Raw genomic sequence first — 24,230 nt, forward strand, 5'->3', positions numbered from 1 at the left:
CCTCGATCCTCAAAGCGGAAGAGGCAGGATATAAATAAATATTTATTATTATTATTATTATTATTATTCCTCATCAAATTCAAGTAGACGTACTTCTGAGTAGACATTGCTATTTGTTTGTTCAGGACATCATTCAGAAGTTTTATCTGCTGATTCTGTCTTTTAATTCCTTGTGTGGAGGGAGGGGTGGTGGTATATATTGTAACTCAGTGAATTCTTTTGTGCTCTTTGTAGCATATAAGCAGGATGCAAGATATCAAAGAAAAAAAAGAAAGAATAATTGAATGAATAGCGGGGAGTCAACATTCCCTAGCAAGGTAATGACAGAGGCCCATGTTATATATTATTGTGGCAGTATTGTTTGCCAGTAATAACCTAGACATGTTGTACTTGAATGGTTTACTTGGGTGATGTGCCACTCATGTGACTAAGGCTCATTTTCACAAGGTCTTATTTTTGGGAATGGGGGACAGGTAATGTTGAAAACGGTCCAAAGAAGCAGTAGTGAGCAGTACTTCACTTAGAGGGCCAGTGTGGCCCAGTGGTTTGAATGTTGGACTTGGACATTTCCCTAGTCTTCCAAATCCCTGCTTGGTCATGAAAATCCTCCGGGTGGCCTTGTGCAAATTGCATTCTCTCAGCTACAGAAAAAGGCAATGGCAAACCCCCTCTAAAAAAATCTTGCCAAGAAAACACCAGGATAGGTTCACCTTATGATTATTATAAGTTGAAAAAGACTTGAAAGCACAGCACATACATCTACACTTTACAAAGAGGTCCAAAGGGATATGGAGGGTGTCCTTCTGGCATAGGATCTTCAAATCATATGGGTTGCTAGAATCTAATGTGTGGTGAACCAAATCTCTCTTTCATCTACTGTGCAGATGTAAATAAGACCACACTTACTATATTTCTGTAGGTGGAGATCACAGTTCTCTAAATAGTCTATGAGTAAATAGTGTGTGAGCAGTCAGTTTCGTCCATATCCACAAACTCCTTTTCAGGGACACAACCTCAGATTAAGCATGGTAAAATCAGAGGTTGCAAAAGTTTCTTTTCTGGACTATCAGTCCCATAATCTCCAACCCACAAAAGACTAGATTTACTGGAGGATTCTGGGAGGTCCAGACAAAAAAAGATAGTAGTCTTATGCTTTAGTTGGAATAAAAGCCTTGACTTTATATATGTAAATCTTAATTATGGAATTGAGTCTACATTGTATAGACAAGACAATGCCGTGTAGTCACTGTCTTCATATATGACTCAACTTTTTTTCTCCTAACAGGAGAAGTTCATTTCAAGGGAACAGAACAACACTCATGCACACCTGTTGATCATGCAAGAGAGCAAGCAGTTGGGATGTATATGTGCCAACTATGTGTAACATAAATTGATTTTTTTTTCTTTTCTAACCATGTGCAGTGGTGCTCCAATTTTTAATTTATAAATCAGATGTTAACCCCAACCATGCATACTGTTTCCAATCCCACATTTAACCTTATGCAATGGTATCCTGATCTTAAAAATTTATTAAAAAAAGATTTAATTCCTCAATGCATGATCTTTCCGATCCAGATTACGGTAGCATGTTCTTATTCTAGATTATGAAAAAATGAGTGATTTTAGCCTGCCTATGATACATTTAATGTAGCATGTATGCTCACCCTAAATCAGGTCTTAAATTAGACATGAGGTTTGCACATTGCTCTTGAACAGGAAAGGGTTAGTTTGTGCATTAGCTTCCTTCTTTCTAGTTTGAAATTGTATCAAATACTCTGATCCGTTTTGATAATTAACATTCTGTCATTTGTGGACAGACAATGTGGAGACGATCTTGTCTGATAACAGACTAACTTATTTATTTTTATGATCACACTAGTGAGGAAACGGTTAACGGTTGCATAATATATATGTATGTATGGTCATTTCCTGAACTACAAAGTACTGCCAAAACAATATCTTCTGACTTGCTTCTCATCACATGTGGCTCTTGCATGCTATGAATTACACACATCACAGCAGGTAACTACTTCTTTGTCATTCTAAGTAAAGATTTGCATTCCATGAAATATGGAACATTTATGAAACTATTGGTTCTAAATGTTGGAACCAGTATTTATATTGTATCTACTAATATAACCTGACTCATAATTAAGTGGAAATTACCAAGTTGGTGTGACAGCTTGCAACCAACAACCAATCAGGGAAGGGGAAAATAGCTTTAAAATATTCTCAGCTATTATTAAAATTATTTTAGCAGTGGACTTTTTGGTATATTCTCTATGGTGACTATTTTAGAGTGAACTCCTTAACATACTTTTTATATTTGAGGCAGAATATAATTCCATGTTTTTGTATAATCTTGAAATTGTTATTCTAAGAGATAAACGGTGGAAGCAGGGGACGTTTATAAACTACAAAAATCCTGCATGAATAACTATCATGCATATGTATCAGAGGGAAAAAAATGTTTGCAGTCTCCTGTCACTATGAAAGCAGAACTTGTTGACTGCATTTTCAAAGGGAATTTTTTAAAAATCACAGAAGATGAAAGCTGACTGTTCCTGTTGTCTTTTATATATAAGGTAAGACAGCCTGAAAATGGGTTTTAGAGACATCCAGCCTTTGAAATGTAGAATTTTGTACAGGTGCTACTCTAGGGAAATGTTCAGGTGCTGGAAAACTTGTTTGCTCCTCACTGGCATCCAAAGTGCCCCCCCACCCCATGATCTACATGTACTGGCTGGGAATTTAGATTCCTTGTTTCTTTCTCTTCTATATCTTTGTTTTCATGACTTCTGCAATATGCTCAGTACATTGTGATTAGAAACTTGAGTGGGCATAATCAGAGTTAAATCTCTACTTGAATATAAAAATTAAGCGATTCTTGGGACAGTCACAATCTCTCAACCTAACCTACCTCACAGGGTTGTTGTAGGACTCTTATGAGTGGGCAAAACGTCATGAACCCCATGAAGGAAGGATGGGATAAAAATGTAACAAAGCATTATAATAAAGGACTCATAGAGCTAGAGGCTGGAGATAAGTTTTTAACAAGACTGAATGTCGTTTGAGAGAATTATGGGTTGCTATTATGCTCTGCCATACACAGTTATAGCACTATAATTCCACTTTTATGGCTGCATTCTATAGAATATTGGTGTTTGTAGTTTGGGGGAGCTCTAGAGATCTCTGGCTAAGAATTCTAAATGCTTCTCCCTAAACTGCAGATCCCATGGTGTGCACATGTATTTCTTTCATGACATAGTGCCCTTTAAGGAAACATGTTCTTCCAAAAGAAGTAGTACAGATGGATAATTCTATTCCTTCCCTCTTTCTTATGTTGGCAAACAAATATGTTGTTTTCTGCTTCCCTTCTGTCATCCATCCAGTTCAGTCTCCCATTCCATGCTTCCCCTGTCTCTGACCCATTCTTCATTGGATTCCATCCCCTACAGAAAACACAGCATAAATTAATTGGGGGAGGGTGGAGAGAGTGGGGAAGTCAAATTCAAAAACACTTCTGTAGTGGTTACCTTTTAAGCAGAGCTTAAGAACAAATCAAAAATTTGTAGTAGTTCTTTATGATTGTAATTATTTTTGTCATCTTCTGCAATGCATTTTAGACTTGATCAAAGATGATAATCTGTTTTTCAAATATAGGTTTAGTTGGATTTATTCCAGCAGACAAGCGTGGGGTGTGTGTGAAAAGTAGCAGGTGCACTGAGAGTTGTGGTAAGACTCTGATTTAACTGTACTCGGTTTCTCTTGAACAATAAAGGAGAGTCAAATAAGTCTGAGTATGGATTAGTGAAAAGTACAGCTATAGGAAACTATAAACATGAGAATCACCTTCTGGGCAGTGAAGATGGAGCAGAGCAGCTTGCTGGAGAAAGATCAGGAGGAACTAGAGGTTATGTCTCAATTTCTGCCCCATCCAGGTCCTCTATAATGACTGTAATTCTTTCACAGGAAAAATGAGGTTGTGCGGTCCAGCGTTGTCATACTGTAGTACAGTAGTTTGAAAATGGATTTTTGTGTGTGTGCATACATGCAGTGGTGTTCCAATCCCTGGTGTTTACTGGTGGTGGTAGGGCAGCCAAAAGGGTGTGCATAGCTTCTTCCTTTGCTGCTGCAGCAGAAGTTTCCTCATGTCATGAGGCAGCTGTCACTGCTGCAGCAAGCTGGGAGAAGGATGCTTGGCCTATTTCTTTGCTGCAGTGGTGGTGGTCTCCTTATGAGGAGGCCTCTGCTGCTGTGGCAAGCCAGGAAAGGTGCAGGAGAAGGAGCACCCAACCAGGTATCATTGAGGTATCACCTGGTATGGGCCACATTCCCTGCACCTCCAGTAGTGGTGGTACTGCATACATGTGTTTATTAGGGTGAAGAGAGTACTGAAAAACACATTAAAAGCAAAGAATGGTAAAGGACAAGCTTCACTGTGCTCTCAGAGTGTCAACTGTTTGTTTTAAGAAGCCCAATACATTTCGGCCTTGATGAGAAAATACCTTCTTTAAAGGCTTTCAGCAGAGAGTGTTCTCAATTGCAGTGATTTCTACTAAAGACCCCTGAGGAAGACCTTTTCTCATTGAAAAATTCCACTTTTAAAACAAATAAACAGATTCATTTAGCACTGGAATCCTAGCCAGCAGCACTATGGATATCATCAGCTGTGCTGCTGCCTCATCAACAGTCAATTATTGTCCATACCAGTGCAATATAAGGGCACAAGGCCAGCACCAACAGAGAGGAGGTACAACAGTAGCTTTATAGGATGGCATTCTATAGGCTGTGGAAGCCATGAATGCCACCCCAACAAGGTGGCTTGCTTTCACAAAAATGAATACTGTACTGAGAAAGGGGGTTTACTCAACTGTCCACAGATAAGCTTTTTTGTAATGACAGCTCAAACTATATGAAAATATTTCCTGCATCATCAGTGGGAGTGGCTGATGAATACTGCAATATTTACATATATAATGGGAACATATCACTGTTTTAAGATCCATACAATTCAGTACTGGTGATGCTCATCATGCTAAGAGATAAGAATAGACCTGCCGATCACAGCCAAAGCATGGATAACAGCTGATTAAATAAAAATGTTGTAAATGCCATAGTGTTGCAATTATATCTCCAATACAGACTTAAACTAGATTTAGAAGATACAATCTTTGTTTTGATGATAGTAGAATCTAGGACTGCTAGACTTCTGTGTAATAATTTTGTGAAAGGAATTGAAAGTGCTTATCTAAAATCTGATTTTGCTATTTTATTTGGAGCAGATATCCTAAAGGCATCATATCTCATCAGATAATTTTCTACAAGGAGCAGATTAGGTGGATATTCATTTGGATATTATGACTGCATACTATGTAGGGTGGATAAAAATCAATGGTTTTTTAAAATAAAAAAATAGGACTTTTTAAAACTGAAATCAGATTTTTTAAATTAAATGCCTTTTAAGGGGAAAATCTATCTAAAACTGTTTTTTTTTAAAATTTCAGATACATTATGGTCCCAAGATTATTCATCATGAAATTGGGATTAGTTTTTAATTAGGTGGCATGAGACTGTATATTTATGCAATGTTTGAATTTTTTGGTAAATGAATTTCATTAATCCATTCACAGTGTCATGCTCTTCCAGAGGTTTCTGTAAGATTATTGGGCAATTCTTCAATCTAGAGGATATTACAACAGATGCTTCATTTTACAGTTCTCAAAACTGTGAATTTGTGTCTGCAGAGCTCACAATGCTATGGTTCTTTTGCAAATCAATATACACAGATTCAACACCTTACCTCTTAATTGGTAAGCCTCAAAACATGCAATGAATAGACTGTAGGAAGACTGGGAGTGGAACAGAGCTGCAGAAGAAGCTAAGTGTGAGGAGGGAGGGGAAAGCAATAAAAATCAAAGTGAAACTTTTTGAACAGAACTTGACATGTCTTTCAATCTCTCTGTGTACTGCCTGAGTTTTATCATATTATTCTTCTCCTCGCAGAGAAAACTGATAAGGGCATTGGCAGCAGTTGTCCCAATATGAATGATTAACTTATTAAACTGGAGATAGTTCACTTCACAATCATTTCATAGGCCTGGTACAGACCGGCAGGAAGGGATAGTGAGACTCCGCCCCTGTCTGCCCCGGATCGTTGTCGCAGCAACCGCATGGGCACAGCAACAATCCACCCCAAAAAGAAGCTGTGAAAAGCAGCTCCTTTCCACGCTGCTACCAAGGCGCCATTAGCACCCTGGGGTGTCGCACTGATGTCACACATGCTCTTCCCTGTTTAGAGGTGGCGCACAAGGCATGTCATTGATGTGCACACCGTGTGGATGGCGCTGCATAAAGATGACATTGCTGTGATGTGCTAGGGTTTGGGAGCGTGCGGTTGCTGTGCGCTCCCGAACCCTAGAATCGGCGCCAGCATGCCGCTTCTCATCCATGTGTACTGGGCCATAAGTATCTATCTATGATGTGTTTATACTAGTATAACCAATTTTTTTATATGACTGTAAAACTAACCTGAAAAGTTGTTATTCTAAAAACGAAACCTTTATTTGGTTGTAAATATTAGAATTATACCAACAAGAACAAGATTTTGGTAATTCTGAGTTGTGTAACATATGTATTAAGCTTATAGTGAGGAAGGGTAATCTTTTGGGGGGGCAGAATCTCATGATTGGTTCAAAACTGAAGATGAATATGGATTCTTTAATATTTATTTTCCCTTATTTAAGAATACTATTATGTGACACGTGAATGATTTATGATTATTTATGTTAGAAAATTGTATAACAAACTCCAATGTGAAATAACGCGTATGAAAAAAAAAACATGATTTAAACTGCTTCTCTGAAGAACTCAATTTTAGTGATTAAATCATAGTTTATGCCAAAAAAAAAATTGAGTCTTTCTGAGTAGTGATTGATTCAAATTAAATTCACCTTGCTAGCATGCAACGGGATCTTGCAGCACCTTTGAGATGGAGAGAAAGAAGATAGTAGCATTAGCTTTCACAGATCTACTTCATCAGGTGTCTGTCCATAGGTACCTCACTCTATGCATCTGATGAAGTCTGCAAAAGCTTATATTAGCAACTTCTTTCTCTCAGGCTGCATCTGTACTGCAGAAACAATGCAGTTTGACACCACTTTTAATTGCCATGGCTCAGTGCTATGGAATTCTGGGATTGTGAAATATTTTGCTTTCTCTGTCAGAGAGCTCTGGTACCACAACAAACTAGATGATACTTAATATATGATACTTATTATAATCTATATCAACTGTTGGTTTCAAGAACTTGCATGAAGCTAGTTGGGAGTTGAAATGACACTTGAACTAAGTCCAGTTCCTCAAAATGGTTTGCTTTCAAATAGATATGTTTGGGGTTGCAATCCCAGTTTATAATCCTGTACTCACTCTGGAATAAGACTAATAGAACATAATGGCCAAATCAAATTGTGTGTCTCTGCAAGGCATGTGTCTTTATCAGTACAGTAGCTTATATCTACAGTTATTTAGCAATAGATCTATACAAGCTGAACAGGGTTAAAAGGTTTGAGGGTTGCTTTCAAATTTCCACTTTGTTGTTTTGTACACCATGTTGATGTCTGAGCAATGCACCCTCCGATTTGCACTACCCTTTGATGCAAATCCTTTTCAACCACTTCCTCATTTCTCCTGACTTCTGTTTCACAGTTTGAAAGTCTCCTTCACAATACCAGTGTTTTAAGGACTAATGTTCATGCCGCTGCTGCATGAAGCCTCCGTTCATTCACTCCACTTGGCCCCTGTTTTCATATGGCAAGCTGTTTGTATACCATGGTGCTCTTCTCAGGCCAGTTTTCTCTGAACGCTCCTGCACCTTAAAGAGGAGGTCTACGGTTCTGTGTGAAGGTAATCCAGCAACCACTGTGGTGAGCCTCTGCATAGGAATAGTGTACTTCATGGAAACAGAGGCCACAGAAGCAAAAGTGGCATTTGCCTGATAGCTGTGATGAAGAAATATCAGCCTTTTTGCTCAGACTTTTCTTCTCTGGTTGGCTAATGGGTTTGGGTAGTTGGGAGTCCATTTTTGTTTTTGTTTTTTGTTTTTCCAGCTGAGAAATGAGACAAGTAGTGAAATTATTATTGACAAATCTCTACAATCCATTACAGCAGTGTTGAGACTACCTAAATGTTGCATGCAAACAAGTAATAACAGAACCCAGTTTTGTTGGGACAGAAGAGGGCATATCTGAGTGATACAATGGGCCCTTGGTATCTGCTGGGGACGGGGTTTGGACAGAGGTGCTGTCTGTGCAGAGCCCACACATCATGCAAAGGAAGAGATGTCGTAAGGGCTGCAACGCTCTAGGTGACTCATTTTTTGGTCCGCAGCATTTCCGGGCAGTTTGGTTGCAACCAAAAATGGGTGCCTAGAGACCACCCTGAAAGGGGTGGTCTGTACTGCCCCTTAGTAACGTTTACTAGCACAACTACTTTTTCAGATATTGAACAAGAAGGTACAGTATCTCCTTGTGCAATAGCTTTCCCCAGTGCTACAGATGCTACCAGGGTGCAGCTCCATCCCTCCATCCATGTACAGACATGGATGGGCCAGCTGTGTCTTCCATAAGAGCTCCCTCACCTTTTCACCCAACTTGACATCCTCCTCATATATCTCCTGCATAAGAACACAGGAATGTTCGAAATATAATGAGATGCTTTCTAGAAGGTGAGGGAGGAGGACTTTCTTGGAGAAATGTATTGCGAGTCAGCAGAGAAGAGACCAGGAAGCTGCAATCTTACTTTATCACTCCTACAGGAATTCTGTGGCCTGAACTACTCCAGCATTCCAGTGTGCAGGCTTATCACAAATAACATGATAGAAAAAAATCCTGGTCTACTTGTTTTAAATTCTGTTGATGTTCTAGAAGAGGAATGAGGAATCAGTAGTCCTACAGGTATTGATTCATTCAAGTCCAAATCAACCACAGACAGCATGGACAGTGATAAATAATGATGGGAGTTATAGTCAAGCCACATTTGTAGGGCTGCAGGTATCCTATTCATTCTGGACACTATGGATAATATCACACTACACTGTTTTAGTGCTATTATTCCACTTTAACTATTATGGCCATCTCCTATGGAATTCTGGGATTTGTAGTCTAGTGAGGCCTAAGAGCTCTGCAGCAGAGAATTCTAAATACTTTCCCCTAAGGTGCAAATCCTTCCAGAGGAGGAAGCAATAGAAGTTAAAGTGAAATACAGTAGACCCGTCCCTTACGTGGGGGAATCCATTCCGGACTCTCCCGCGTAAGGGGAACCAATCGTATGCTCAAATCCCATTCAAAATAATGGTGCATGTTCCCGCGGCACACTATGGTGCGCACGCCCCATTGTTTTGATTGGGGCTTGCCTTCCACATGAACTCAAGTCCACATAAGGCAAGACCACGTAAGGGGCAAGCCAGTTGTAATAAGCACTATAACAGTGTAATGTGATATCCTCCATGGCAATCCAATATCTTGGTCGTGAACTCAAGTCTTACTAGAGCTGCATTTACACTGCAGAAATAATGCAGTTTGATACTGCTTTAACTGCCACAGCCCCATTCTGTAGACTCCTGGGATTTGTAGTTTGGTGAGGCACCAGAGCTCTGATAGAGAAGGCTAAATATCTCACAAAACTACAAATCTCAGAATTTCATAGCATTGAGCCACAGCAATTAAAATGGGGGTAAACTGCACTATTTCTGCAGTGCAGATGCAGCTGTTTCAGCCTGGATTTAGTTCCTACTATTTCCCCACCTTCCTTTTGCCCAGATTCACATTCATTCTACTGTGCAATTAATCTGATTATAATATAGGCAGCTGAAATAAAATAAATACTTTCTACACTGATATTTTATTGAAAGATCTTATTTTCTTTGGTATTAACAGTGACGCCACTATCTGCAGGTCAACAGTCTACATCCCAGCTAAAAGACAAAGAGGCAATTTGATAGGGCTGTGTTCTCATGAAAAGTTTATACCTGAGAAAAGAAATGAAACTGAGTAGGTCTCATTTCTCTCCACTCCAAAGTCCAGGCCAGCAGACCTCTGCACCTTAAAAATGCCTTTGTGGCTAGCATGCAATGAAAAGGCAGACAAAAAGAGGCACTTTTTGCTTCACTTGTGTGTGTGTGTGTGTGTGCGTGCATGCCTTTAGGTCGCCTGTCAACTTATGGCAACTTATGGCAACCCCATGGATTTCATAGAATTTTCGTAGGCAAGGAATACTAAGAGGTGGTTTTGACAGTTGCTTCCTTTGAAATATAGCTGACAGCACCTTGTATTTGTTGGCAGTGTCCCATCTAAGTATTAACCAGGATTGAGCCTGCTCCAGGGATCTGGTGCTTTTAGGGTATACAAGGCAGATGTATATTAGTTTGCTTTTAAAACTGTACATCAATCAGCTTGCACTTTTTATGGTCTGTAAAAAGGAAGTTAAGTATATGCTCAGCAGTCAAAACAAGTCTCGTTATCTTGTGATGCTCTTTAGAAATATTTCCTGTTGCAATTATACAAACATTTTATTAAATATACTAGCATATATTAGTGATTTGCCAACAAAACTGTAAGAACATGACTCAGAATGTGGCCATATGATGGACTGTGGTTGAAAAAGTGGATGAATAAAACAAAGGAATTTTCCTCACTAAATGCCTATGCCTCACATTGTTTTTCTTTATCTGTTTCCTTACAGTGGTCTCTTTGGGATCCTTGCCTCTGTCTGCTGCTTTGTCTGCTCTTTCACTTGAGAAGTCTTCTTCTCTTTTATCTCATATACAGTTCTCTTTTATCTCATATACATATACAGCTTTATATTCTACAGCTGTAAAGTACTTGCTTCTATAGGCCCTTCAATTTTGCTTAGTTCTTTCCTAGTTCTTTATCCAGAGGACCAAAAGTTCCCTTTGTTGTTGATAACTGCTGCAAATTGACTTTGACATATGACACCCCTAAGTATGAGAAACCTCCAAGTCACCTTATCATTATTTGCGTTGCTCAGGTCCTGTCGAGTCAAGGCTGTGGCTTCCTTGATTGAGCCAGTCCATCTGGAATATGAGCTTCCTCTTTTTCTACTGCCTGCCAACTTACTAAGCACTATTGTGCATGCCATCTCATGATATGGCCAAAGTGTGATATAATCATCTAAAGGTTGTGGCACAACCATTTCTTTAAGAGCAATCTATGGCGCGTTACAGACCGCCTCTTTGGGGCGGTCTGTAGGCACGCCTTTCCCCGGTGTATCGGGGCCTCAGTGGCTAGAACGGCAGCCGCTGAGGCCCCGATCCGCCGCTTTCCGGGCCGTGGGGAAGCGGCAAAAGGTCGCTTCCCTGCAGCCTGGAAAGGGGTGTCCTTGGGGCTTCAAGCCCCAAGGACACCCCGCGGTGGCGGGGAGAAGGAGAAAGGGGCTGCATGGCCCCTTTCTCCCTTGCGTTGCTGGGCGCAGCCATCTAAAGGCTGCGCCCAGTGATGCAAGCCAGCGACGCAAAACAGGAAGGAGCTCCGAAATGGAGCTCCTTCCTGCTCCGTGCAAAGGACGGCACGTTCGTCATGTGTGGAACGGCCACCGCTATTTTGTGCACGCAGAGCATGTGCTAGGGTTAGGGGGATACGCGCTCTGCACGTACTTTAATGGCGGTGTGTAACCTGTCTATAATTTTTCATGACCTACAAAATAAAGTCTTGACTACAATCTATAAAGCACAAATTGATTTTTCTTCTGAAATTATTTGGTATGCTCCATTATCCAACATATATTTGCAATGTGATCCCTAGTGCCTCTTCCTTTCCTGAACCCAGCTTGTCCCATATATGCTAAAAGTCTTTGTTGCAGTATCTTGAACATTACTTTGCTTGCATGGTAAATTAATGCAATAGTCATGTGGTTACTTCAATCCCTGGTGTCCCCTTTCTTGGGGACTAGAATGTATATTGAGCTTGTCCAATATATAAGCTATTGTTTTATTTTTCATATTTGTTGACAGATTTTACTTAGAGCTAAAGTAGATTCTGTCTCTGTAGGTTGAAGCAACTCTATTAGCATGTCATCTGTTCCTGGTCATTTATGTCTCCCAAGTGTTTTGAGTGTAGCTTCCACTCCACTTCCAAAAATTATAGGTTCATCTTCACCTGGTTCTTCATTGAACCAATCTCCCTTTCATCCCTTTTATATATTAACACAATAAAGTATATTGTTTCTATTGGCTTTTTATTAGTACTTGATCCTGTAATGCAGGGGTAGGCAAGCTTTTTGAGCCAGGGGCCGGGTTGCTGTCCCTCAAACAACTGGGGGGGGCCGAAGACAAAAAATAAATAATTAAATAAATTTTCAAAAAAATAAATAAACAAACAAACCAGGACAAATGTAGGACAAAAATTTCAGATAGAGGACACTTTTACTAAAAAATGGAGGACACGCAAAAAACATTGCTGATTTTTAAATTTTTTTTAATATAAATGCATGTTTTGGAGGCTTCTATAGACAACTGCCCCCCTTGCCCACTGCTTGCTCCCCCGCCCGCCGCTTGTCCGCCTCCTCCTGATAGGCCAAAAGCCCCGTGCCCTTGCGCAAGAGGCCAAAGGCCCCAGCGGCAATCGCCAGCAGGACCGGGCAAGGGCCGGTCCCAAGGCCTTGCCGGGCCGCATCCGGCCCGCGGGCCGCAGGTTGCCTACCCCTGCTGTAATGTATTCCCAAGCTGGTTGTATAGCACACCTACTCTTAGTTTAAATTTCCTTGGGATTTCTTGGATCTTGTGGAAGAAGTTTCTTGTTCTTTCTTTTTTGTTGTCTTCTTCTCTTTCTCTGCATTGATTGTTATAATACAGTGATGTTGAACCTTTTAGAGGCCGAGTGCCCAAACTGCAACCCAAAACCCACTTATTTATTGCAAAGTGCCATGTCTCTCTGGCTTTTTAGTAACCAACTCTGCCACACTCTGTGCTGGGGCAACGGCACATGTGCCCACAGAGAGGGTTCTGAATGCCACCTCTGGCACGCGCGCCATAGGTTCACCATCACTGTTATAATAGTTCTCCTTGCCCCTGCACACAAGTTGTTTAACAGTTAGATTCAGGGTTTTGATTCTATTTCTAATTATCTTTAAATTGTATCGGGATGTTCTTCAGGTTGTATTTTGGCATGATGATTGGCTTAGTGTTCTTATTCAGTTTTAGTTTAGTTTTTGATATTAGTAGTTAATGGTCTGTGATATAATCTGCTACATGTCTTGTTTTTGCAGAGAGAATGAAGCTTCTCCATATTCTGCTTCTAATTATGTAGTCTATTTGATTTCTCTATTGGACATCAGGCAATGTCCATGTATATAGTCCCCTATTTGGTTGACTGAAGAATGTGCTTGCAATGAAGAAACAGTTGGCTTCACAAAATTCAGTCAGTCAGTCTCCTGCTTCATTTCTTGATCTTAGGCCAAATTTTCCTACTATCTTTGATTCTGCTGTTTCTTACTTTTGTATTCCAATCACCTATGATTAACAAGTTGGCGTATGATCAAATTTGTCTTGGACTCCAGCAAAGAATCTTTTGATTTCTTCTTCTTCTGCCTCTGTAGCTGAACCATAAACCTGGATTATGGTTATACTTACGAGTATAGTCTCTTGCCTCATAGGAGTATGCAACTCCATCACCACTGAAAGATAATGCCTTTGGTCATCTTTAATGTCTTCCTTAAGGTCATATACACACACTTTTATCTTTCTGTCACTGCCTTTTTTGCTCTCTTGATCATATTAAGTATTTTATCCCTCCCCACCGCAATTTAAAATGTGATATAATATCTCCTATGAACTGCCTTTTAAAGAAGTTTTTAAACCTGTTAGGTTTAGCTTTCAGAATTCATATTATTAATTTTTCTTCTTTTAAAATCCATGTTGTTTTGGTCTGTTGTAATTGTTGATACTGAATTGGAGTTTATCAATCTACTGTGTTCTCTTGTGCTATTGTTTTTGATTAAAGTTTTACTTTTCGTATATGTTAGGTGAAAACTAAACTTAATGTCTGTACAAATGGTTGCATGTTAGGGTGTGGTGCCACTGAGAAAACCACAACTAAATTTTCCTTCACAGTTGCTTTTTCTTTCTTTCACTACGGCTGTAGCAAGAGTTACGCTTCATTTCTCAACTTTTTTATCTTGAGGGGCATCTGTACAGATAAGAAACTAAAGCACACAGAGCATGTTGGAGTAGGGCCAGGCAGAAATAGATGATAGTCTGCACCTGGTCCGTGGTTGTTTGTCTGCCCCTTCTTCTGAATTTTGTGGAAAGAGGTTATTAGGGATGTAATGATTTCTCCTAATGTACCTCTTTGCAATGACAGAGGTTTTATGAGGAGAACATGGTTTTATAGCAAGCAAATACAAAAGGAGACTGGGCTCTTGTAACATTCATATCTGCATAGAAACAGAGAAATTTGCACACTGCAACTGACTTGCCAATATTTTCTCTTCTACACAACAGTTGGTATGGGCGTCCTGTTTCTTTTTTCACATCTCAGAACCATATATGGTTTCTGCAATTGAAATAACAAGATGTTGTGCCTTCCTGCAACTAGAATTCACGGGAGGGAATAGTCTCTTGGGTGGTTTGGGTTGCATCCACAGTGAACACTGATAGGACTTGGACTTCACTTTATCTGCCATATCTCCATCCTGAAATCTGGGGATTTGTAGCCTGGTGAGGGATTTAGAATTCTCTAGCACATTCCCTTGCACTGCATAATTAGTGTCCTCTGGTTGAGAATAGTGATTTGATAAACCAATGTTTTTCTTCTTGTCCATTGAGAACTTGACGAGAAATTTTTAAAAAAATATTCGTTTCACAAGTCTCACTTTCAAAAGGTTATTTTGTCTCTCCCTGTCAGCAGCTAGAGAAGTATTTTTTTTACAGATTTCCCAAATGACAATAAAAGATAATTCGTACATTTACACTAATTGCGTGTGTTGGTGCTAATTTAATTTGCGTTTCAAACTCAGTTACCATGTCAAAAGGAAGTTTGGCAGATGTTTAAAGAACATACCTCTGCTTGAAAAACCCTGAAGGCACACACACAAAAGGAAAAAAAAAACAATCTCAACAAATAAACTTTGATTGAAACCCCAACAAGAAATGGTAAGTTGGGGGGACCCTCAAGGACCATCCAGTCCAAGCCCCTTCTCCTATGAAGTAATACATAGGAATACATAGAATCCTGGAGGACATGTAGTCTGACCCCTGTTCAACATCAGGATGGCACTGGAAGATGGGACAAACCTAGGGTTATCTTGGCATAAATAGTTTGCCATGAGCTGCCCCTGAAGCTCAGACAGTGTGAGCCTCCCACTTCACCATAGAAATTCACTGAGTGACCTTGGGCAAGTCACATGCTCTCAGCTTCAACTCCAACTCCTAGCTTTTCCTTCATGATAGAAGGGGGGTTGGATGACCCCTGGAAATCCCTTCGAATGCTAGGTTTTATCCATGGCAGAATTCCTGCCGTTGCACCACAGCCCACCCCGCCCCTTCTTGAGAATTTCTGCTTGGCAGAAGAGCCTTGCCATTTTCCACCCCACTGCTCCCCTTCTCATCTGTGAGGGTCACACTGTCTGAGCTTCAGGGGCAGCTCATGGCAAAACTATTTATGCCAAGAAAACCCTAGGTTTGTCCCATCTTCCACTGCCATCCTTGATGTTGAACAGGGGTCAGACTACATGTGCTCCAGGATCCTATGTATTCCTAAATAGGAGAAAGGGGTTGGACTAGATGGTCTTTGAGGGTCCCCCCAACTCTACCATTTCTTGCTGGGGCTTCAATCAAAGTTTATTTGTTGAGATTGGGTTTTTTCCTTTTGAGTGTATGCCTTCAGGTTTTTTCAAGCAGAGGTATATTCTTTAAAAAGCTGCCACCTTTTGTCACCTCCACCCCCTTCTCTTCTGTGAGAATTTGAATGGCAGAGCCTGGTGTAAAGGGGAGAAGGTTTGAAAGTATCCACCACCACCTACACACAAAATGCTCCCTCCTTTTGTTCTGTTTTGTTTTTTAAAGCAAAGCTGTGGGCAAAGATGGGGGGGACATCACCCTAACAAAGGAAATAGCCTCTGGTAAAACCCATATGAATGGTAGCTTTTCTTACACAAAATACGCAAATCCTGGCCATCGAATTGTCAACTGAAAGGTCCCATCCCTTCAGTTCATTTGGAAATGATTAAAAAGAACAATTCTTACTCGTTCATCGAGAAGTGCTCAGAATTTCTTCTCTTTAAAATGCTTTCGAAATCTTCAAATAAGAGATATTTCTACTGTTTTTTGAATTTTGAAGAATATTCTTTACATCACTAGTTGAGAATTATAACTACTAAAATTCTCAGGATTTCATAGTGTGGAGCCAGAACAATTAAAATGGTATGATAATGGAATCATGATACTGATATAAGAATGTGGTATGGATTCATTCTCAAATGCTATTTAGAGAGATCTACAGTTGCCCCTTTGAACTCATGGGGGATCAGTTCCAGACCCCCTGTGAGTTCAAAATGCCGTGCATATTCAAGCCCCATAGGGTTGAATGGCACATCTGCATGCGGGGTGCACCATTAAGGTTAATGACGGTCACCCCTCCGCAGATTTTCAAGACCACAGATTTCAAGTCCATGGACTTGGAAGGGCAACAGTACTTGTTTGCTTTAAGAAACATGCAACCTGCTTTACAGAGGATAGTCCCACATTTGAAGGGTTATCAGAGGAATGTCCCTAATTTGAAGGCAACTTCTATTTGAAGAGCTGCCTACCCTGACTGGTTTTAAATGAGCCATGAGAAGGGACAGTAGGGGCCTCAAAGCTGGCCATTCAAAGTTAGGACTAGACAATAGATGGAGCAAGCATACAAATTCCCTAGCCATAGTCTCTTTCACTATGGCAGGTTAAGGAATCATGCCAGTGGACTGCATCTCCAGGTACTGGTCTCAACTGGCTATGTTGGCAAGGGATGATGGGAGTTGCAGTCCAACAACATCTGGAGGACTACATGATTCCCCCCCCCCTTGGTGCATGGAGATAAAATGTATTTCTAGTTAAATTGAAGTAAGTATTTATAAATGTACATGTCTACATATAAAAGAACATATGGTGATTTTATGCAAATTTGTGCCCTCTTCTGTCCTTTTTAGTGATGCATTTCCCCTTTCTTTCTTTCTTTCTTTCTTTTTACAATAAGCTAAAAGTGGCCACTCAAAGCAGCAAACACTTTTGTGGGAAGGTATGCTTGTGAAGAGATATCAATCTGTGTGCTGTTTCAGACAATAAACTGGCAAGCCTCTTCTTGCTTATGTCAGCAACTATGATAATGATTTCTATTACTTTCCTAACAGTTTATAGTAATATCAACATGTGTGACAGATCCAAGCTGTAGCACAAAGGTACACCACTTTTATCAAAAGACACTGTGGTCGTGAGCTCTCATTCTTAATTCATGCTTAACTCAGAGCAGATAATTAATCACTGGATGACTTTCTTCCTTCCAGTTTGATTTGCAGAGCTAATGCCCAAACAGTGGTCACCTAAAGTCATAGGCATGGGATGGAAGTATCTGCCTTTGATACCTTTCATTCAGGATCTGAAGTTCCTGCCCAATAATTAGCAGTGCATTAATATAGTCATTGGGTGTTTTCAAAACTAGCCATATGAAGAAACTGGAGAAAAAAGCAAACTATTTCTCATTTACTAAAATATTTGAGCAACAGGGAAAAAAAAATCACAAGAATGGGATGCTTTTTAAAGGATTATTGCACAGCTAAATAAATCTTCAGGTTGCATGCTGGTGTTATCACATGGTCTTTCTCCTCAAAACCACCATCTGGCTCCAGTTCTGGTCCCTGAACTAGCTTCGGTGGCCATTTTTCAAAGGTGGAAAGCTCCCGACTTTGAAAAATGGCCATTGAAGCGAGTTCAAGGACCAGCACTGGAGCCGAGCCATACCCAGATGATGGTATGGGGGAGAAAAGCTGAGCGATAACACCAGGGTACAGCCCAAATGAAGCTTGAATTTGGCAGCGGTAAGATGCTTTTTTCAGCCACGCAATAATCTCCTTTGGCTCACTGAATTTATTCCAGTTCTATGATTCTTTGATTCTGTAATAATACCTAGAGTATTGTTGCAGAATCTAACATTTATTCTCCTATATTGGGAGAAAGGTATTACAGTCGGCCCTTCTTATACACGGATTTTTTATACACGGATTTAAGCATACACGGTTTGAAAATGTTCCAAAAAAGTATAAATTTACCTTGATGTTCCATTTTTTATTAGGGACACCATTTTGCTATGTCATTATACTTAATGGGACTTGAGCATACACGGATTTTGTTATACACGGGGGATCTTGGAACCAAACCCCAGCGTATAACAAGGATCCACTGTATAATAATTAATTTAAATAAATAAATAAATATTTTCCCTCATAGTCACATTATGGCTGGTAATGTAGGTGTGGCTAGTCTCAAAGTACTCATTTCCCAGAAAGCAAACTGATCAGGCTAAAAGGAAACTAACTTATCTAAGAATAAATATAATACAGAGGTAGAGTCTGAGTAAAACACTTTTTCTTGCTCTGCATGACTCTCTCTAGCTCCCACGGACTCTCCATATCTCTCCTCCATCATCTCCCCCCTCCCATTAAATAGATAGGTACAGTCCAAAATGAAGTAGTGGTTTGCAGCCACCTACCATGTTTATTTTCAAATAATGCCACTGGAAGCAATGTGTAAATAAAAATGGTTTGGTTCTGAAGGCATCAGCAGGTTTGGTATCAACCACTGCAGTCTGAACCCTTATTGACATAGCTTACATTTGTTATTTTTAGCCCACAGTCCCAGAATTCTCTAGCATGCAGAGCATCCATTTGATCTACACATTCAGCTTTTAAGTATTCACATAGACACAGTTACATATGCAGCTGCTGCTACTTCCGAAGAGAGATCATCCAGAAAGAATATAGTAAAGTAATTATAAATCAAGGTGAAATAATTGATACAATTATTGTGACCTCTTCTTTGTATTCATCTTTTTTCTTCATCTGTTCATTTTCTAGATTGCAAATTTAAGCCTGGTACAATCCTGCAAACCTTCAAGAGTCAAGAAATCAGTCATACAAAAATGAATAAAAACATGAGCAACTTGGATAATGCAACACTGGACATGCTCAGAAACCCAGCCATTAGGATCACCTTGCCAATTGTGTACTCTGTGATAGCTGTTATCAGCATTCCTGGGAATATGTTCTCCCTCTGGATTCTCTTCTTCCACACCAAGCCAAAAACAAGAACCGTCATCTTCATGATTAACCTGAGCATCACAGATCTTGCACTGGCCTCCTGTTTTCCCTTCCAGATTATCTATCATATTAATGGGAACCACTGGCTTTATGGCAAGAACCTCTGTAGCTTTGTCACAGTGATGTTTTATGCAAACATGTATTCCTCTGTTGTTACGATGACCTGCATCAGTTTGGAGCGCTACTTAGGAGTAGTACACCCAATGGTGTCCCAAAAATGGACAAGGAAGAGATATGCAGTTGCCATTTGCTTTGTTACTTGGCTTCTTGTGTTGCTAGCTCTGTGGCCTCTGATAGTGACTGACCTCACCTATGAAGTGGAAGAACTGAAAATTACAACTTGTTTTGATGTCCTGAAATGGAGCATGCTTCCCAACATTAAGGCATGGGCAGCTTTCCTCCTAATGCCATTTTTTTTCTTTTTCTTGATTCCATTCACAGTGACAGTAGTCTGCTACATTGGCATCATTTGCAAGCTCATCCAGGCTTCTCACAGCTATGGCAATGGACAAAAGACTAGGTCTATCTACTTGGCAGCAATTGTTCTCTTGGTATTCATCATTTGTTTTGCTCCCAACAACTTTGTCCTGCTGGGACACATGCTCAGCCGTCTCAGGCACGAGGAGGGCTACTATCATATTTATAAACTCACTTTGTGCCTCAGTTGCCTCAACAACTGCATAGATCCATTCATTTACTACTTTGCGTCCAAAGAGTTTTATCAAAAGTTCAGACAACTGATAGGCCAGAAGGCAGTGCTAAGTGATACAACAGAAACCAGAAGGGAAAGTGTGTTTTCTGCCAGGGCAATGTCAACAAGATCAATGTCAAGTGGACACTCAGGCGGGATGGATGGGCTTAGACCATGTTTGCAAAGACATGAAAGTGTTTTTTAACCCACACGTTCTTATGAAATTATGGTTTTTGTTTTGTTTTGTTTTGTCTCTCTCTCTCTCCATGGAATGAATGATCACCAACAACAAGGGTTATAGGAGAGTAGCAATATCTTAAAACAACACACTTACATGTTACTCCTCCTCCCAATGGCATCTGAATGCCTAATTTTCTCCCAGCCTCTCAAAACATGCTCAAACCCATATGAAGTAACAAGAGCCATATCATAAACTTCCTAGCTTTCAGCAGCACTCAGTGATGTAGTGCTGGGATAGAGAATCCACCCCTTACTGCATATTATATGAGATGGATCAAGACTTAAATCACTTAAATCAGTGTGTCTTAAATTAGCGTAACTAACAAGTCTCATTGATTTCATTTGCTTTTCTCTAAATATGACTAAATCTGGATCTAAACCAGAGCTGAAGAGCTGGAGGAGAACTGAATTTAGCATTTATCTCTTTGTTGGCTGCTCAGATCATACAGTCATGTAAATCATCATCTGAAGGAATCATAATTTTGAGGCGTTTGTTCATTTGCTTTTAAAAATATATTATCCATTTCTTCTCTCTTTTCCCATACATAGCACTCACGTTAGTGAGCTGCCTTTCATTTCTCTTCATGCCAACATGTGGCTATGTCAATTGTGACAAGGATAACAAGCTGTGGTCTTCTAAATGTTGTCAGACTGTACCTCCCATCATCCTGCTATGCCTATGCTAGTTAGAACTGATGGAATTTGTTGTGCACACATTAGGGATGAACAAAAAATTAACATGTTTTGTGAGCATCAACAAACCCTGATAAGAAGAATCCTGGATTGACAAAAGTCTTTGCAGTTTAGGACTAGTTCTGTGCAAAATTGGCACCTGATGGTTTTGTGCATAAAGCATTTTCTCTGCAGGAAAACCAGCATTTTCTGTGCACAAAATCATTTCATACACAGAAATATTATTCCCTGTGCTATATCTTTTGCATAACCCTAGTTTATCTTTGGATGTATGCAAGAGATTAGATTTTCATGTGTTTTTATTTCTATATTACTAAGAATTTAAATTAAGATATTATATTTTCATATTAAACATATCACTGATGACTTTGTCTAGATCTGTAAAAAGGAGTTATTGTTTTGGAGATCTTATTTTCAGAAATAAACCTGGGAAAGTGAGTAATTATTTCTAAAGCTACTTTATAAGGCATTCAAAGTGGTAGCAACCTTAATTTAAGCACCATATGAATATAGCTTAGAAGCTAGGCATATAAGGACATAAGCCCTTATTACACTTCTCCTTCATATCACATTAATGTGCTCCAGCCATTTGTGATAGAGGTAATGAATTGTACTGCACCTTGCTTCTTTCCTGCAGTAATCTCAACATAGACTTATTTTCTGCATTACCCATGTCATAGCCTCCTCCCCATCCCGCCCCCAGTTTCACGATTGGTCCCATTTTTTACTTATTTGTTTAGCCATCATGACAGAAAGATGTCATGCTAATGCCTCGTTCTACGCAAGACCTTTTCTCATGAGAGGTTGAACAGGAGAGGAAGGTGCCACATTGTCTCCACCATTTTTTTTCCATCTTGTGTAGAAGAAACGTCTTATTTGAACTTGCAAAGTGGGATGTACTTTGGCATTTGAGCCATTTCCTTGCCACCTTGGCATCATAACATTTTTGCATCGTGGCACTAAACAGTAGGATGCTGTAGGGTGCTTGATCTTCTCAGACCAAGCACTGGCAGTAGTCTGTGGATTTCCTGTACAAAACCCTTGGGAAATTATGAGGAAGGAAATAACAGGCCACATGCCAAACCTACCCACAGCCTACCCTGTAATGGAGTTTTCATGGAAGGAAGGAGAATCGGAGTTCTACAGCAAAAAACAAACAAACAAACAAAACCTGTTTGGTGGCCCAAAAGGTGTTAATTGACAGATTATTTCCAACATGCAAAAATGCACATTTGTGATGGTGCTACAACAGGACAATGGCAGGACACCAATGATGTCATGCAGTAGGGCATGATCGCTGGCTGTGTTGCTGCATCACTATGGTGATTATCACACGGAGCCTTACTATCCCTGAAACATGGCTAAATCATCCATAAAGCTTGTGGGTGTGATAGCCAATCATGCTTGTCTTCCGTGATTTAATCATTATTGAAGCGTCCCGCTTTTCTTCCGTTATCAAAGCATTCGCTCTCCAATAACGGAAGTTCCCGTTGTTGAAAAATGGCGGCTCCATGAACGCTTTGTTGACGGGAGAGGAGCAGGATGCCTCGATGATGGTTAAATGATGGGAGGCAAGCATGATTGGCTATCACACTCCTGCACTTTACAGACGATTTAGCCATGTTTCAGGGATGGTAAGGTTCCGTATGATAATCCCTTATGTTACCATAGTGCCATGGCACGAGAAGGCCCTAAGCACTTGGGATCCTCTGTGTGGATGGAGAAATCTGTTTTACTTTTATTTAACTTTCTCATGAAAAAAAGTTTCAGTTTGTCAAATGCATAGTATTGTCTTATTTGACAATTTTTCAAAATTCCTGCAAAAATGAATCTATTCCATTTGTACATCTACAACCCAGTGTTTTGACATCTGTGTCCTTTGGTTCACATAACACTGCAGTGCTGACTGTTACTGAAAAATAAACAATTTCTTCTGTATTTTGACCGTTGAATTAAATACATGTATCTGCATATATTTTAAAAATACACACATCATTTACAAGTACAATGGACCCTTGTTATCCACTGGAGTTTGGTTCCAGGATCCCCCATGGATAACAAAATCCGTGGATGCTCAAGTCCCATTAAATATAATGGCATACCAAAATCGTGTACATTATATAAAATGGCAAAATGGAGGTTTGCCATTTGGAATTTATATTTTATAAAATATTTTCAAACCGTGGATGCTTGAATCTGTGGATAAAAAAATCCATGGATAAGGAGGACCAACTGCAGTGAGATGTTCAGGGCTGCCTTTAGTATTAGAAAGAGAACTGTGTTGCTTATGTAGGAGATGCTGGATTTTGAGTGTTGGGATGAAGAGAGAGGTTGTTGTCACCTTCCTAGTCCTGCTGCTGATAGAAAAACCTGGTATATCTAGACAAGAGCTCACCTGTCCCCTAAAGAGAGCTTCAGAACTAATACTAAGTAATAGACATCTTCCTTGCAGTACCTGGATTGTCTTGTAGCAAGATGTTTATTGAACAGATAATGTTTTATTTGCTTTGAGTGTTAATCAGATAGTTACTTGGTTTCTCAGCTGACATAGTGAATACTAAATTGCAGCCTGCAAATCATGTAGTAACCTCATTTGCTCTACCTCATTTTCTTCCTGTCTTTGGATACTGGCTTGTGTAAAAATTATCATCTGCCTCCAGAACCACAGCATCTTTTCTATTCAATTGGAGCCCTTCCTTGTGGTCAGTGCCAGAAAAATGTTTGTGATAATAATAAGAGCTGTCTCTTGGTAGGTGAATGATTCTATTCCTACTTTTCTAAGTCATTATCACATCATTTGGTCCTTCCATACCCCATCATTCTCCATTGCTTGGGGAGTTGGCTCATCCTATTTCATAAGCACTTGTACCTTAGTATTCCACCCCTCCCACTCTTCCTCTGCTACAAATCCTTTTCTTAGTAGCCATGTTATTTAAGGAAAAAATTGTGCCTGTGAAATCAGTAGCACCCATTGTACCAGACCTCCATTGTTGCTCAGTCCTCCTTGCTGTAGCAAGACTGCATTATTAAGAGTTCTGTTGGTGTAATTGCTTTTAAAGGGAATCAAAAGTATAGTTTACTTTCTCCTCTTCCATGGTAACTTTTGAATCTCCTGATGTATATAAATTGTGTTATACCTGAGTAATTGAACATGTTCATGTGCACATACATACAAGCATGAAATCAGTGTGTTAGTTTCACTGAAGTTGCAGGTCTCAAACTGGGTTTCCACTTAAAGATTTTA

At 39.9% G+C, this 24,230-nt stretch overlaps 1 protein-coding gene across 3 annotated transcripts; it reads left to right on the plus strand.

Moving 5' to 3' along the window:
- Nucleotides 1-232: 232 nt before the first annotated feature.
- Nucleotides 233-22,922, plus strand: LOC121924794 (P2Y purinoceptor 8-like). Of its 3 annotated transcripts, XM_042456214.1 has the most exons (3): nucleotides 275-317; nucleotides 1,880-2,022; nucleotides 19,120-22,922. In XM_042456214.1, exon 3 carries the CDS (start codon nucleotides 19,185-19,187, stop codon nucleotides 20,256-20,258), a length of 1,074 nt encoding a protein of 357 aa, XP_042312148.1. In that variant the 5' UTR covers nucleotides 275-317; nucleotides 1,880-2,022; nucleotides 19,120-19,184; the 3' UTR covers nucleotides 20,259-22,922. The 3 variants fall into 3 exon arrangements, 2 of the variants coding, with proteins under 2 accessions (XP_042312148.1, XP_042312149.1); XR_006102720.1 differs by lacking the exons at nucleotides 1,880-2,022; nucleotides 19,120-22,922 and adding an exon at nucleotides 1,286-1,862 and having other exon boundaries at nucleotides 233-317; XM_042456215.1 differs by lacking the exons at nucleotides 275-317; nucleotides 1,880-2,022 and adding an exon at nucleotides 18,929-19,030.
- The last annotated feature ends 1,308 nt before the right edge of the window (nucleotides 22,923-24,230 follow it).

This window comes from Sceloporus undulatus, chromosome 3 (assembly GCF_019175285.1).
Source record: "Sceloporus undulatus isolate JIND9_A2432 ecotype Alabama chromosome 3, SceUnd_v1.1, whole genome shotgun sequence".
In the NCBI taxonomy this organism is placed as follows: domain Eukaryota; kingdom Metazoa; phylum Chordata; class Lepidosauria; order Squamata; family Phrynosomatidae; genus Sceloporus; species Sceloporus undulatus.